This window comes from Eublepharis macularius, chromosome 17 (genome assembly GCF_028583425.1).
Source record: "Eublepharis macularius isolate TG4126 chromosome 17, MPM_Emac_v1.0, whole genome shotgun sequence".
In the NCBI taxonomy this organism is placed as follows: domain Eukaryota; kingdom Metazoa; phylum Chordata; class Lepidosauria; order Squamata; family Eublepharidae; genus Eublepharis; species Eublepharis macularius.
In genome coordinates this window covers 28,109,468-28,123,107 of record NC_072806.1, presented here as the reverse complement: position 1 = coordinate 28,123,107, position 13,640 = coordinate 28,109,468, and the positions used below count along the sequence as shown (strand labels likewise).

The following is a 13,640-nucleotide window of genomic DNA, read 5'->3' as shown; positions in this document are numbered from 1 at the left end:
ATCATTAAAAAAGAAATGATCTAGTTGTAATATCTATCATGGGGGCCGGGTGGAGAAGGAGCTCTGCTTGTGTGTGTGTGTTCTCTATATTCTGGCTTGGAGAAGCAGTTCAAATGGGGGCTCTGGGTAGGCATGGCCCTGTGCCACAGTCACTTGTTCTGCTGCCGGGGTCTCTGCAGGGCTCTTGGTCGGCCATCTGTGTGGTTCCCCAGACTTCACTGAGCGTTTTCCAAAATGCCTTCAAGTGTATTTTTTGCAGTCTGAATGACCTGAAATTTTTAAAAATCCAACTGGGGATTCTTAGCTGTGTCTGTTGCCTTTTGCAGTACCTTCCTGTCCTACTTCTCATACTTCCCCTGCAGGCTTTTAATAAAGTATTTTACCCTGCCTTTCTTAATAGAGTCCGAGGAGGTGATAGCTACACTTCTGCTTTCATAAATAGCTAGGGAAGGTGATGTTGGCTGAGCTGTAAGGGGGAATATTAGCTCCTCTGTAGTTGGTCTCGTGAACTCTCCACCCTTACCCCATTTTTCTAGCTGGACATAAAACAGGATGTTTGCAGCCCAGCTACAGAGGGAGGGAGGGGGCCTGGCTGGCTTTGAAAGGAAAGGGTTTGAAAGACAAAAGGGAAAAAAGGCATGGCTGCCTGCCAGTTCCTTACCCGTCTCAAAGCCAGCAGGGGACTTCTTGGCTGGCAACCTGGCCCTGCTTGCCCAGAGGAGCCATTTCAGTATCCTAGCCTCTCCCCTCTGGCGTCAAGCAGGGAAATGAAGGCTGCCAGCTCTGCACTGGGAGATTCCTGGAGACTTGGGGGTGGCGTGTAGGGAGAGCAGAGTTTGGGGAGGGACCTTTGTGAGGGATAACACCTGGAATCTCCCTTCAAACGATGCTGTTTTCTCTAGGAGAACTGATCTCTGCTTTCTGGAGATGAGCTGTAATAGCAGGAGCTCTCCAGGCCATACCTGGAGGCTGGCAACCATAGACTCTGGAGTTGAAACCTGGTATTGAAGAAAGCTGCCATACAGCATCCAAGCTCTGGTTTACCAGCCTGGCATCTTGGCAGCCTGGACAGCTGACCCCTCCGTCCACAGTTCTGTGGAGGTTTTGGGGTAATCTTCCAGAGTTCCCATCCTCCAGGTGGTGGCTGGAGATCTCTGGGAATTACAGCGGGTCCCCAGGTGACAGATCAGCTCCCCAGGAGAAAATATTCAGCTCCAGTAGCACCTTAAAGGCCAGTTATAGATTGGTTTACTGGACCCAAATCTTGTTCTATTACAGACCAACATGGCTATACGCACCCCCACTCCCTGCCTTAACTATCACCCTGGAGAAAAAGGCTGCCTTGGAAGGTGGGCTCTACGGCATTATACCCAGTTGAATTTTTTCCCCTCCCCAAACCTTGCCTTCGCCAGTTTCTACCCTCAAAATCTCCCAAGAATTTCGGAGAAGGCAATCCTTGAGAGGACGGAGAGGGCGCTTCGCATCATGAAAGCTCATCTCGAAATAAATGCTGTTGGTCTTCAAGGTGCCTAGAGTTTTATTTTGCAGCGACAGACTCAAAATAGTTATTAGCCCTTGTTGCTGAAGGGCAGACTCCACTGCACGGCTGGTGCTAACAGCAGTACCGATTCTGGTGCTCCGCGGGGGTGCCTCGGGTTCGCCTTGCAGAATTCGGACGCACGAAGCGCGCGCGCAAAGCGGCTCCCGACAGACCTCCGCCAACAGCTGCGGGCACGCGGCCAGCCAGGTCGGACACGGCTGTGGGCAGGGCCTGGGCAAGCCCCGCCCCTCTTCGGCCCAGCAGGCTCCTCCCCTTTCCCCCCACCTCCCCAGTCACGTAGCTCTGCGGCATCAGAAACTCTCGAAGCCGGAGTGGGAGACGCGCAGCAAGCAAGAGCATCGTCGACAGCTGCGACACGACCTGTAAAGGTGGGCTGTGGGCTTGGCCTGATTGTGGCTGAGGCGCATCTTCTTCCCTAGGCTCCAGGGAGTAGGTTTGGGGGCTCTCCTGTTCCTAGCTTTCTTTGCTCTCCTGCCCCGAAGCCCCCCCAAGTTCCCGTCCTTCGACGGAAAGGGGCTTTCCACTTGGATCTCCCTTATTCTGGAAGTGGGCGCAGAAGGGGCTCTAGGGCTAGACTGGGTGGAGCAAACGGGAGTGATCCGAAAAACGCTGGGAGGGGCTGCAATGAGGAGAAAGTACTCTTCGCAGGCTCAGAGGCATCTTCCTCGCTAAAAAGCGAGATCATTTGGAAATAGACGGCTCGCTTGAACTGTGCGGGGTGTATGCGTGGACGTGGTTGGGTGCATGCATCAAAGCATTTAAGATGGGCGTGAGTGCCAACTTTTGGTGCTCGATGGCAGCGCTCATTCATTTGGTTATCTTTATTCTGGCGAGCAAAAGCAGAATGGGAGAGGCCTTAGGGGACGGCTAGGGCACCGGATGCTGCCCAGTATGCTGGCATACTCTCCAGCATCTGCTGTACGCTCCCTTTTGTAGCTTCTACCCTGCTAGTTTCATCTGTCTGGGCGATTATTCTGCCGGCTAATTCTGGTACCAGCCTTTGGGTGACCTTGCGGGCTTCAGACGGGTAAACTGGGGGCAGCTGCTGTTTGCTCAGACCCCAAACCCTCTACAGTTGGGTCTACCTTTCTCGAGGCATAGTTCCTGCTCTAATAGAGAAAAAGGTTTCTGGGGCTTGACTCGCTGGCATGCCTGCTTGAAAGAGAAAAATATTTCTCTGGTTGGAGCAGACCAGGTCCCATCCATTCCAGTCTGGCTCAGACAGTGGCTGGTACAGTGCCTCTGGGAGCTGTCGGGGAATAGGTCAGGCAAAGGGACAGCTTTCCCCAAGATTGTTTGTCCCCAATATCTGGCTGCCTCTGAACATGGAGGTTCCATCTAATCCGGTATAGGTAATATCTGCTCATTGCTCTTCCTTCTCTGCCATCAAGTAAAGCCAGCGGAGAGGCCTTTGAAGACAAATATCCTTCCCTGCCTGCTTCGTAGCTAAGGCTTTCTATAAGGAGGCTTTTGTCTCCTTTTTGCAAGGGGGTGGCCACTTTGGTCTGGTTGCCTGCTTTGGGAAGGCGCCACAGCACAGAGGTGGCGGCATTCAGGCTGCGCAGTGGGTGCCTTTTCTAGAAAGGGACCAGCTGGGTGGAGGGTGCAGAGGTGGCACCAAGGACTCGGGGTGGGGCCTGGCACAGCTGGGTGTAGTCTGTGCCACCACCTGATGTCTGAGGCGGGGGTGATGGTAGGGGTTCCTCTGGAGGAGAGAAGGAGCAGCCTGGCAGTGCTGGAGGCCCCTTGTTTCTTTTCCTTCCTAGGGGAAGATCAGCCTTGGTTAATGGCGAATCAGCTGCCCTGGCAGAGGCATCAGGGGATAGAGCGGGGGGGGAGGGGGGGGGACGAGACTGTTGCCTCAGACAGCCAAAGCTAATTCCCACAAAGCCCCTCTTCACACGCTCTTGTCTCTTCACCTGCTTCTGGGCTGAATTTGGGCGCAGCAGGCCGGTTGTGGGGATCGGGAGAAGCTGCTGCCGCCGTCACATGGCTTGGCCTGAGGCACGTCTCCAGGGAGGGTGCTGCAACTGGCATGTGTGGACCACCAAATCTTGGGCCAGGACCTGCAAGAAGGGTTCCCAGGGCTAGTTAGATCCCTGGATTTGGGGTCCTGGGGAATCCCACTTAGCTTTGTCTGGTGAGACCTATCCAGTGGCATTTCTGTGCTGGGAGGGAGGGGGTCTTTATTCCTCATGTGGGCTGCCAGCAAACGTTTCCAGCTGGCTGTATGGGGGGGGGGAGGCGTTGCGTGCTGCCATCTGGCTTGGAGTGCCACGGGGGTGGACATGTGGCAGCCGTTGTAGCCTGGCTTGGGGTTACATAATGTGGGATGGTGGGGCAGCAGAGTGGGGGTTGTGGGTGGCGGGTGGTGTTACCAGTCCCAGGCTGAGGGTTCAGTGTTGGCGATGCCCCTAAGCATATGCAGAGTGCCCTTTCTTTCACCCACCTCTTTCCAGATATACAATGGACTTGCTTGCAGCTTCTGTGGGAAAGGATGTTGTTTTCTACCTAGCTGGAGGTCTCAACACCACTCATTTTAGAAACGGGACATGTACTGTAGAAATGGGGAATTGCCCATGAGGATTTGGGAGGGGAGATCCCAGCATAGCAGCTTCCTGCTAGCTTATGCTCTCTCTCCTTGTTTTGAGCAGAGCTTTAAAGCCTGTTTCTTAAAGCATAAAAGTACCTCTGAGCATGTACAGAATCCCCCCTCTCTTATCCCAGAACAGATGTGACCATATGAGAATAGGAGTCCCAGGTTTGGATTTCTAAAAGTAAAGGGTGGGGCATTCTCTCTCGCTCAGAAGTTGGAGCCAACTCTGCTGCTGGGAACGGGGCTTAGGGACCAGCGTGGCTCCTCCTGGACCTTCCCTTTCAAAATGAAACGCTGACTGAGCAGCAGCATTGCAGGTCTTTTCTGGAAGGTCCACATGCCCCACATTACGGCCACGAGGGCTGATCTTTACTTTGTCCTCTCCAAGCTCTGGGACCAAATGAAGCATCTCCCCCTAGATACACACCTGAGCCTTATCCAGATGTTATGCAGCAGCATGGAGCTAATTCTGAAATGGGCGGCTGCAGCATACTGTCGGGTGGCGAGCCAAAAGAACTGCCAAAGAGCTGGAGGTTGTGCCGATGATGCTCCACAAAGAAGAGAGGAGTGCAGCTTCGCTTCCTTTCTTGCTCAGGGGTTTTTCTGAGTGTAGAAGGAGCTGCGTGGCCTCCCGTGAGATAAGCGTGTCTGGTGGGCTACTATGCAGAGTCATCCACAGATCGCCGGCATGGAAGGCATCTGGTGCCACCACCAGTGATGCGGCCGGCTGCTTGGATGCAGAGCCAAGAAGGGAGGCGGGGTTCTAATGCCTTCCTTGTGTGGTCCAATGCTTTTGCAGGGAAAAGAGGCCAAGATGACTCATCAGTACCCTGCCCTCACCGCTGAGCAGAAGAAGGAACTTTCGGATATTGCCCTGCGTATTGTGGCTCCGGGCAAAGGCATCCTAGCGGCTGATGAATCCGTAGGTAGGTCAGGATTATCATCATGACGTTTAGGGATGCTCAGTGTTTCGTAGCAAAAAAACCCTGATTTGGTTTTGCTGCTCGCTCGTGCAAATCAAGCCTGCGGGTTTTTATTTTTATGCCACGCTCTTCGTGCTGAGTCTTTTCCTGTTATATGTGCCCAGTTCTTAATGTTGTTTCTGCATGAATGACACAGAAGAAACAAATAAAATAAACATGGCTTGTAATAACTCAGGAAAATGGAAAACGGCAGATTGATTCATGTCTAATTGAGGTTTAGGTAAGTGTATACTCAACAACGTCCACACTTCACAACATGGAGATTTGCTTCATTTGTGAAAAATTGTGTACTGTTCTTACACACTCCTCAGGTTGCTGGGGTAGTGGTGGCTGTGGTTCTCTCTATCAAGTGCCCTCCTGCTAATAGCAGAGTAGCATCTGCCATTGTGTCATGTGGGGGTGCATAATATCTGACCTGCAGACTGCACGAGGGCCTCAAAAGCACTCCCCTGTGGCTGGGGTCCCACTCGGCCCTCCCAGCTGAGATGTAGCTGTGGCAATGGTGATTGCAGCTTTTGGCTTACCTGGTGGCAAATCGATGCCGCTCAGGTGAGCCAAGGCGAGATCCGGAGATCGCTTTTACAATCTCCACTTTTGCATGGTAGGCATAGATGTCTTGCAGGAAAAGGGGTGAATGAGAGGGCAGTGCTTTGGCCTCAGCTGGGCAGTTTCATAGGGAGAAAGCCCAAGGAAGAACTTCTGCTTTGTACATAAAAAGATCCCTGCTGCATCGAGGGTTGCCAAGCCCCCCCGGCTACTGACAGGTGTTGGGGCGGCAGCGCTGATGACTTACCTTTCACACACACCACATAGTGATGTCACTTCCAGTGCGATCTGGAAACACCGTCTTTTCACTGTGTGTAGGCTGTGACCTGTGCAAGGACGAACCGTGAACCTGTGGCAGAGGCAGGGCTTGATTCCAGATTTGAAGAGTCCAGGTTCCCTTGTCCTGCCACCAGATTGCTGTGCATGCCTCTTCTTATGCGGATAATCCTCCTTCTCCGGCAGGCAGCATGGCCAAGCGCCTGAACCAGATTGGGGTGGAGAACACAGAAGAGAACCGGCGGCTTTACCGGCAGCTCCTCTTCAGCGCTGACAGCCGAATCCAGAACTGCATTGGTGGCGTCATCTTCTTCCACGAGACCATGTACCAGAAGGCGGATGATGGCACGTCTTTTGTTGATATGATCAAGGACAAAGGGATCGTCGTGGGCATCAAGGTATGAATCGGGCACATGCCCCTCTCTTTTACCCCCCGGCATGATTGAGTCTTTCATCCAGGTGGCTTCCTGGCCATGATTCCTCCCTCGGTATTGTCCCGAGGATTGAAGAGGAGGTGGGAGAGACTGTTCTCTGTGTCTCGTTCACTTCACAGGTGGACAAGGGCGTTGTGCCCCTCGCTGGAACCGATGGAGAAACCACAACTCAAGGTATATTCCTCTTGGTATTTGGCTTGCAGGTGGAATCGGGGGAACAAGAAGACCCCACCAGAGGCTGGAGGAGGGGCAGACAGGGGCAGGGATGTGTGGGCACATCCTTGGTTGAAAGTGAGGACTGAGAGAGTCCATAGAAACAAAGAGGGCTTATGGGGAGAGAGACGCGGGTATTGTGGGAAGTAGCTCTTGGTATAAGGAGGAGTGATGGAAAGTGGGAAATCTTGGGAAGGCAGTGGTGGATTTGCTGGTGGAAGACTTGGTGGAGTCTGGGGTGGTGCCTATCACATTTGGGATCTGGAGGCTTGTCCCTAGTGAAGGGTGAGACGGGAGGCCTATGAGTAAGGGCTGTGCCTTCCTTTTCCAGGCTTGGATGGGTTGTCGGAGCGCTGCGCTCAGTACAAGAAGGATGGGGCTGACTTTGCCAAGTGGCGCTGTGTACTAAAGATCAGCGAGAACACTCCCTCCTCCCTGGCCATCATGGAGAATGCCAACGTGTTGGCGCGCTATGCAAGCATCTGTCAGCAGGTGGACATTGCTGCGCTTGTCCTGGCCTCTGAGCGTTTTGAGCAGAGAAGAGGGAGAGCGGGGTGGGGGGCACCCCTTTCCTTATGCAGCCATATCAAGCAAGCCAACCTTCTTGGAACAGCATGGTGACCTCCTCTCTAAGAGTTCCCTTTGGCTTTCCTCCTACAGAATGGCATCGTGCCAATTGTGGAGCCAGAGATCTTGCCAGATGGAGACCATGACCTGAAGCGCTGCCAGTATGTGACTGAGAAGGTGAAGCCTCTTGTGGGTGCACGTGGGGGACTGTTTGGAGGGAAGGAAGGGTGTGGGAAGGGTTCTTGAGCGGTGTCGTTTCAGGCAGGCTGCCATGGTGGTGTGCAATAGATGAGAAAGATTTAAGTCAAGTAGCATCTTTAAAGACCAACAAGTTTCCAGGGTATAAGCTTTTGAAAGTCAGTTTGTATCGGATGAAAGGAGCTTGAGTCTCGAAAGTCTGTACCCTGGAAATCTTCTTGGTTTTTAAGGTGCTACTGGACTCGAACCTTGAGCGGTGTAGTGTTTTTCTACCTCTTTTCCAAGAGCATTAAGAAAAACAAACATGCGGCTTTACAGTGGAACCTCTTTTGCTGAGAGAGTGTACATGAACCACAGTGGAAGTCTGCAACATGAACACCAAGCACTATTAACCTCAGCCGAAGCACTCCACTGTGTCTCTGTGACATTCCCAGGGACCGTGCTTGCTTAGAGGATGTGGAGTTTGGAAATGGTATTTCCAGTTTAAGGAAAGAGAGGCACACTACGAGGGTGTAGGGGGAGGAAGGAGGCGTTCAGGAGCTTACATGGTTCTACCAGGGGCCAAATTTTGGACAGATAGTTCTGACTGTATCCCTCATGCATCTTTCTAGGTTCTGGCTGCTGTGTATAAAGCACTTAATGACCATCACATCTACCTGGAGGGCACACTGCTGAAGCCCAACATGGTGACACCTGGCCATGCCTGCCCTACCAAATACAGCCCTGAAGAGATTGCCATGGCAACAGTGACTGCTCTGCGTCGGACTGTACCACCTGCTGTTCCAGGTATTGCATCTCCCATCTCCCCCACCCCCCACTATGGCAATCATGGCTGGGATGTCAAATGCCCATACCTGTATTGAGCATAGGAGCACTGAGCCAGATTACTTATCACTGTGGTTGCTATCCTAAGAAGACTTTCCTGAGACTAAGCCCCATTGAATAAAATGGGGCTTATTTCCAAGTAGATTTGCTTAGGATTACTACTTATATCTCTGAGACCTGGGGCTTGCAACATAGCGATGGGCCTTGAACTTGTTTGTTTTTTGAAGCCATTCGGGCACACTCACTGCTGGAATATACTTTTAGCATGCAATGGGAAAAGGGGAAAAATGTCAAAATGACCCTTTTAATAACAAGAAGCTTCAATGTAGTAGCTTTGCTATTGTGAGAAACTGCCTCTTCCTCCTTTGCATCCTAAGGGAGGAATCTTCAGCCAGGTAGTGCTATATGTAAATTTAGATTTAAAATCTTTGCTATTCTGGCTTCAGATTATAGTTGAAGACCTGCACCGTGAGTGTGTAAAAGAGTGAGTGGTGAAGACAAAGTTCCTGTCCAGTGATCTGTATGTGTTTTGCCGCTGGGTTGAATCCTGTGAACTCCTCTCCCTTTTAGGTGTCACCTTCCTGTCTGGGGGCCAGAGCGAAGAAGAAGCCTCCATAAATCTCAATGCCATCAACAACTGCCCGTTGCCTCGGCCATGGGCTCTGACCTTCTCCTATGGCCGGGCCCTGCAAGCCTCAGCACTCAACGCCTGGCGTGGCCAGCGGGAGAATGAGGACTTAGCTACCGAGGAGTTCATCAAGCGGGCAGAGGTCAGGATGCGGCAGAGGTCCCCCTGGCGAGGGGCATATCCTGGGTCAGTGAGACCTGCAGGGATCTAATGAAAGATTCTGACCCCTCTTTGTGTTCTAGGTGAATGGTTTGGCTGCTCTCGGCCAGTATGAAGGCAGTGGGGACGATTTTGGTTCAGCGGGGCAATCTCTTTACATTGCCAACCATGCGTATTGAGCTTTCCCCGGGACCATCCCACGGAGAGACCCCCCACTCTGCTACCTTCCATTCCAGTCACACCCAGCTTTTCGACTGTAGCTGCAACAGGAGCTAAGTAGCCATGGAGTGCCCAGCACCAGAGGCGTGATGCATGAGTGGAAGAAGAGGAACCAGCTGCGTACCACTGTTTCTGGTGGAGTCTTGCTATTGGGAAATGATCGCACAGGCTGAGTAGGTCACTAAGAGGCACCTGGAAGCTAGAAAAAGCACTAGGAAACTGCTAAGTATTATTTTAATGTGAGGGCCAGCTGAAAGGGGCACTGGAGGCAGGGTTAGTCCCATTGCGGGAGCTCTCCTATACAAATGGAGAGGAAGGTTTGGGATGGCAGGAGCCCTGTCATCTTGCCAGCACTCTGCCGTCTGTTCCCACCTGCCCACCTCCTGCATCTCTCTTCCCCCTACAAGCCATGTTTGGCTCTGCACATGAGCGTGAGCTGTAGCTTTGCAGTACTGGTTTGCTTGCTCCCTGCCTGCCCCCCTCCCCAGCCACATCCAAGTGCTGTGGGTAAGGCAGTAGCTGTGGGGTAGGGACTGGCCTGTGTGTGTGTAGCTGTGTGTTCTGTGAGATCTGTGTGCACCTGATGATATACTAACTAGACCGCTAACTAATAAACAGTAGATGGATGATTTTCCTGCTCCTGTGACTCCTGCTTTCACAGTGTAATTTAAAAATAGCTCTGCTTTTGTGGGGTGCCGGACACTTCCCTAGCTAAAGCAGCTGCCTCTCTGTGTCCAGGGGCAGGGCCAGCCCTGCTCAACAACTGGATCAGAGCTAACCAACTGTTGAGCTGGATGCCACCAAACAAGTGCTGAAGGAAATTTGATTCACAGTTGTTCTTACCGGCTGACATCAGCCAGGCAGCAATCTCTGCTGCATAATTCCTAAAGCTGCATGGAAAACCTCTTTGGCTTTGCCCTTTCAGGGGTATGGACCCTGCGCTGCTTATAAGCCTTCTTTACTCCTAAAGATATAGGCCTTGACAACAGCAATAACTACTGCAAAGCCTCCTGCAGTCACACGAACAGCTCTCGGAATCCTTCCTTTCCCCCCTGCCAGAAGGATGTACTGGATATTGAACAGTGTGCAAATCAAACACCCAGCTATGTATATTCACATCATTTCCTGTTTCTCCTTGCTGAACTCTGCACAGTCTGTTCAGTATACCCAGTTTGTAGTGTTGCTTATATGTTAGTTGAGTATAAATGGCAGAAAAGATCATAGGGAGAGACCCTCCTATCCCATCAGCCAAAGAGCTCAGTTGGTGGCTACACAAGAGAGAGCCTTTTCGGTGACAGCCCCATGATTGTGAAACAACTTCACCAGGAAAATGTGCCTGACCTGCTCACTCTCAGTCTTCAGGAACTGAAGAGGGTTTTACTTAGAGCTATGTTCAATTAATTTTACTATTCATTGGTAGTTTTTATATAGCGATTTTAAACCGAGTTTTTACTGTCTGTTGCAAGCTGCCTTGAATGCTATAAGATTGAAAGGCCGCTAAAAATGTTTTGAATAAACAAATAGAAGAAACTGATGGCTGGGCCATGCCAGCCATTAAAGAAGGAGGGAACACAAAGGGACAGCTAAAGGAAGCCCGAGATGCTTGTCGGTCCCTAGTCAGTGAGAGGGCCGGGTGTCTGTCGTACCAGTCCGACTCTGAGGCCTCCGTATGGTTTGAAGGTGTTTTTTGCCAAATTACTTCATGATTAAGGTGGAATTAATTTTTCAAGGGCTCCTCAGCTAGGCAGCTGTTCCACCTGGGAGAATACCGGCCCAGCGCAGTTGGATTCCTGTTGCAGACACGTCAGCAGATTTAGCAGCATCAGAGAAGCAGAAAAAAAGACCTCAACCACTTAATCCAAAGACACACACCCCATGGCGCCGTCACAGCCCAGCATGCTGCTCTTTGCCGGGTGCCAAAAGTATGAATTAACGCACAATGCCTGCCTAATGATATCAGAGCATCTAACGCACAAAAACTCCTCACGCAGAATATGCAACCCGGCGGCCAGAAAGAGACTACAACACTTTCCTTGGGGCTGCAGACAAGAAGCCTGACACTAAAAGTACATACTTTGTAAACTGCTCTGAGTGGGCATTAAGTTGTCCTGAAGGGCGGTATATAAATCGAATATTATTATTATCATCATCATCACCCAGGGGTCATTTTGTAGAAAAAGAGCTGGAGGAACTCATTAACATAACTCATTAGCATATGTCACACCCCTTGCCATCACCAGAAAGGTGTCATTAGAATAACTGATTTGCATATGCCACACCCCCTGATATCTATCCTGGCTGTTTTGGACCCAATCCCAGCCATTCAGGCCCAAAATTGGGCCCCAAATGGCAAAAAGGGGCTGAAAAGGGCCTCAAAATGGTCAGGATCGGGCCGCTGCTGAGCAGGAGAGTGATCCACTACCCATCAGAGGCCTGATCCGGGCTGTTTCCACCCCAATACAAGATGAAATGGGCCCCAAATGGCCGAGAGTCAGGTGGGTGGGGCCATCTGACATGTGACCTCTTTGGGGAACTGCCAGAACTGCGTTCTCCCTCGAAATGAGCCATTATTATTATTATTATTGTTATAAAAAGGGCTCAGATCCACGCACTCAGGTTTTCCAAAAGTTGCAGACATTCGCAGTGCCCTTTGTGAGGCAACCAGCCGTGGGGACGGGGAAGAAAGCCACAAGCAAGGCAGAAAAAAAGCCACCAGAGCAAGCCACGCTGTCAGTTTAGTGGGAAAGCACAATCTGATGGGAAGCAAGATGCATGAGTCTGAATCTCACTTAGGGAGGGGCCCGCCAGGCAAAGTTCAACTTTTAAGAATTCTGATAGCAGTAATATTAGATGAGAAAAGAGACAGGTGGCAGGACTTGAACCCAAGCCCTCCTCCAGCAAGCAACATTCTAAGCATACAGCTGCAGACCTTTTCAGTCTCCAAGGGGCCTGCACTCAGGATGTGCTCCCTTCCCCCTACCCAGCCCCTTACGGACCCAGCTGTAGAGACTGGTACCAAAAGGACCCTTATAGGGAGCTGTAGCTCAGGGGAAAGGTATGATCTTTGAAGGGGGGCTGGGCTGGGTTTGATCCCTGGCTGCAGCATTCCAGGGGAAAGGCTGAGAAAATGTACAGATGCCGGAGATGGTACAGCACAGTAGCTAGCTGGGGTTATTGGCATGAAGACCATTAGCCTAACTCCTGCTCACGCCATGGATCCTGTTTCATTTTGCCTCCATCCCCACTCAGTGGAGTGCCAGAAGCTGCTGTTGAAGGTCTCAGGAGACTGTTAGCCACCCCTCCTGCCCTGCTGGCCTCCCACGACATGGGAACAAACTGGCATTTGTTGGCTCACCAGTCACAGCCAAGTAGGGGAAGGAAAGGGACATTCCCGTTCAGTCTCTTGCTAATGCACGACTGGATAAAGCCATGGGCACTGCTGGGGGCAGAGAAGCCAATGGCTCCCTCTTCCCAGGGTGCCTGATAGCATCCAGATTGGATTACTGTAATGCACTCTATGCAGGGCTGCCTTTGAAAACTTCAGCTAGTGTAAAATGCAGCAGCCAGGCTACTGTCAGGTGTGGACTCGATTGGTTGCCCATCTCTTCCTGGGCACAATTCAGAGTGCTGGCTCTTACCTTTAAGGCCCTAAATGGCTCAGGGCCAGGCTACTTGGACCACCTTCTCCCATATTGCCCACTCTGCAAGTCAATATCTTCCTCAGTCTCTCTGGACATGAGACATCTCACATGGGGACGCTCAAGAGTAGGGAGGCGCGATGTTAGCTGGGAAGAGTAGTTTAAAAAGACCTCTGCACCAGGGTAGTTTAAAAAGACACAGCTGGCAGAGATCGCTCCTCAGAAGGTTTGTTAATTTCATCTTTGCCTCCCCCAGGGCTCTGTCAATTTCACCTCTGCCTTCCCAAGTGAGGTGGATGGAGCCCAGAAACAGGGCTTTTCAGTGGTGGTACCTCACCAGTGGAACATCCTTGCCTCACTACTTTTTTTAGGCACCAAGTTAAAAGGTTATTTTTATCGAGGTTTTTAATAAAGGGACTAATTTTTAAATCATTGTTTTATGGTCTGTTTTTAGCCTGATAAATAATTAAGACCCACTTTAAGCTGCACAATGTTTTTATATTGTTTTGTGCTCTGGCTGGGTTTTTGAATGTTGGGACGCTTTATGTTTTTATGATGTTTTGTTTTGTAAGTCTCCTCAGGCAGGTTCTAGGGTTGCCAACTCATGCTTGGGAAATACCTGGAGATTTGGGGGTGATGCCTGGAGAGGGCAGGGTTTGGGGAGGGAAGAGCCCTCAGCAGAGTGTAATGCCATAGAGTCCCCTCACCAAATCTGCCATTTTCTCCAGGGGAATTGATGTCTGTCGATCAGTTGTAATTCCGGGAGATCTCCAGCCCCCACCTGGATACTGGCAACC

The 13,640-nt window shown here is 51.2% G+C and overlaps 1 protein-coding gene across 1 annotated transcript; it reads left to right on the top strand.

The window, feature by feature from the left end:
* The first annotated feature begins 1,860 nt into the window (after positions 1 to 1,860).
* ALDOC (aldolase, fructose-bisphosphate C) lies at positions 1,861 to 9,803 on the top strand. The gene is made up of 9 exons (XM_055001530.1): positions 1,861 to 1,929; positions 4,957 to 5,083; positions 6,149 to 6,360; positions 6,516 to 6,570; positions 6,941 to 7,101; positions 7,270 to 7,353; positions 7,986 to 8,160; positions 8,770 to 8,969; positions 9,070 to 9,803. Exons 2-9 carry the CDS (start codon positions 4,972 to 4,974, stop codon positions 9,163 to 9,165), a joined length of 1,095 nt encoding a protein of 364 aa, XP_054857505.1. The 5' UTR covers positions 1,861 to 1,929; positions 4,957 to 4,971; the 3' UTR covers positions 9,166 to 9,803.
* Positions 9,804 to 13,640: the final 3,837 nt, after the last annotated feature.